This window comes from Nelumbo nucifera, chromosome 1 (genome assembly GCF_055504915.1).
Source record: "Nelumbo nucifera cultivar China Antique chromosome 1, China Antique-T2T, whole genome shotgun sequence".
Classification (NCBI taxonomy): Eukaryota; Viridiplantae; Streptophyta; class Magnoliopsida; order Proteales; family Nelumbonaceae; genus Nelumbo; species Nelumbo nucifera.
This window is the reverse complement of record NC_142649.1, coordinates 95,205,687-95,207,590: the sequence shown is the minus strand read 5'-3', so window position 1 is coordinate 95,207,590 and position 1,904 is coordinate 95,205,687. Positions and strand designations below refer to the sequence as shown.

The following is a 1,904-nucleotide window of genomic DNA, read 5'->3' as shown; positions in this document are numbered from 1 at the left end:
TAACAGTGCCGTATAAATATGATAGTAATACAACCCAGACAAACTAAATCTTCTTCCCTGCAATGCGCACCAAGAGGAAAGGAGAAGAATCAGAAGAATTCTTCTCCGATCCTAACAATGGGTATCCTGTTCTCCAAACAGGTGCAGCGTAGAATAGCCATATCGCGCGAGAAGAAGATTCTCACCGATCTTCACCTCAACTCGGGTAACGAATTCCCTGGATTCGATTACCGCCCTCCAGATCGGAAGAATTGGATGTCAGGCCTCGATCCGCAGAAACTTCGCATAAACCAGATCGTTTGGCCGGGTACCCATGACTCAGCAACTGACAAAATTGGTGTCCCATTCATCACTCGCCCATTTGGGCAATGCCAGACTCTGTCAATCTACCAACAGCTCGTAAGGGGTACCAGGGTCCTGGACATCCGAGTTCAGGAGGATCGCCAGGTGTGCCATGGCATCCTGATCACGTATGGGATTGAAGTTGTCATCAAAGACATCAAGGAGTTCCTGGCTGAGACCCAATCAGAGATAATCATTCTAGAGATGCGCACAGAATATGGACACCAAGACCCACCTGAATTTGACAAGTACTTGGAAGAACAACTGGGCGAGTTCCTGATCCACCAGGATGACCGTGTGTTTGAGAAGACGGTGGCGGAGTTACTGCCAAAGAGAATTATATGTGTGTGGAAGCCAAAGAAGGCAGATCCACCCAAGGCCGGCGGTCCACTATGGAGTGCCGGCTACTTGAGGGACAATTGGATCGATACCGACTTGCCGTCGACCAAGTTCGAGAGCAACCTCCAGTTTTTGAGCGAGCAGCCACCTGTGTCAAATAGGAAATTCTTTTACAGGGTGGAGAATACGGTGACGCCACAGGCCGATAACCCTATAGTGTGTGTGTGGCCGGTGACTAGAAGGATCCATGTACATGGAAGGCTTTTTCTATCGCAGTGCATCTCTCGGGGTTGTGCGGATCGATTGCAGATCTTCTCCACGGATTTCATCGACGAGGATTTTGTGGATGCATGCGTCGGGTTTACACATGCTAGAATACAAGGCAAGGCCCCCTGAGAAAATCCAAGCATTTTGATTATTATTCATGTGTGGGTTGTCAATCCGAATTCCGAAATTATACTTCCATATATCCATATGCATGTTAATTAATTTCCTTTTCGTTACATCTTAATTCACTTCCTTTTTCAATTCTGATTCTATTTCCTCCCTTCGGACTACTCTTGAAAAATCCTCCCATGCATTTAATTACTGGATATACCCTTCATTTTATATTAAGTCATGCTTCTCCAATTATGAGAGATGTTAAAAGTCTTGCTCAGAGAAAATAAAAAAACGGGGAGGGAAATTGTTAGCATTTCTCTTAAATTAACTCCTCATCACTTTTACTTTCCAAAGATCGCCCACCCAGCCCCATGATGTTGGGCATGAGTTTTTATTTATTTTACAAAACTCACGACTTCAAATCAGAGGGGCGCCCCACAATGTCCTACACTACATCTCCGCCGTGAATTGAGAGCATCTCTCGGTGATACTTTATAATTTCTGATACTTATCATTCCCCAATACACGGCAGAGATGTGCTGTGCGACGTTCTGGGGCGTCCTCTTGTAGGGCCTGATTTGATCTCAAAACTCACCAAGTCACAATCTATCTGTTAGAGTATTTTTAGTGTACATTGACCTAAATTGTCAATGTTAACATAAATGCTATTTTCATGACCAAATGCCCTTAAATGACAAATCAGCCTTATTAAATATATTGTTTTGATTAAAATGCCCTTAAGCATCCAAGTGCCTTATATATATATAAGATTTATACTCTTTGAGAGACGTTTTGCTCTCATTGTGCTGCTCAAAAGTATTATAATGAAGCTGAAAAATGGG

At 43.6% G+C, this 1,904-nt stretch overlaps 1 protein-coding gene across 1 annotated transcript; it reads left to right on the top strand.

Moving 5' to 3' along the window:
- LOC104605550 (uncharacterized) lies at positions 1-1,209 on the top strand. Its single transcript, XM_010270359.2, has one exon. The coding sequence runs from the start codon at positions 19-21 to the stop codon at positions 1,075-1,077; it is 1,059 nt and encodes a 352-aa protein (XP_010268661.1). The 5' UTR covers positions 1-18; the 3' UTR covers positions 1,078-1,209.
- Positions 1,210-1,904: the final 695 nt, after the last annotated feature.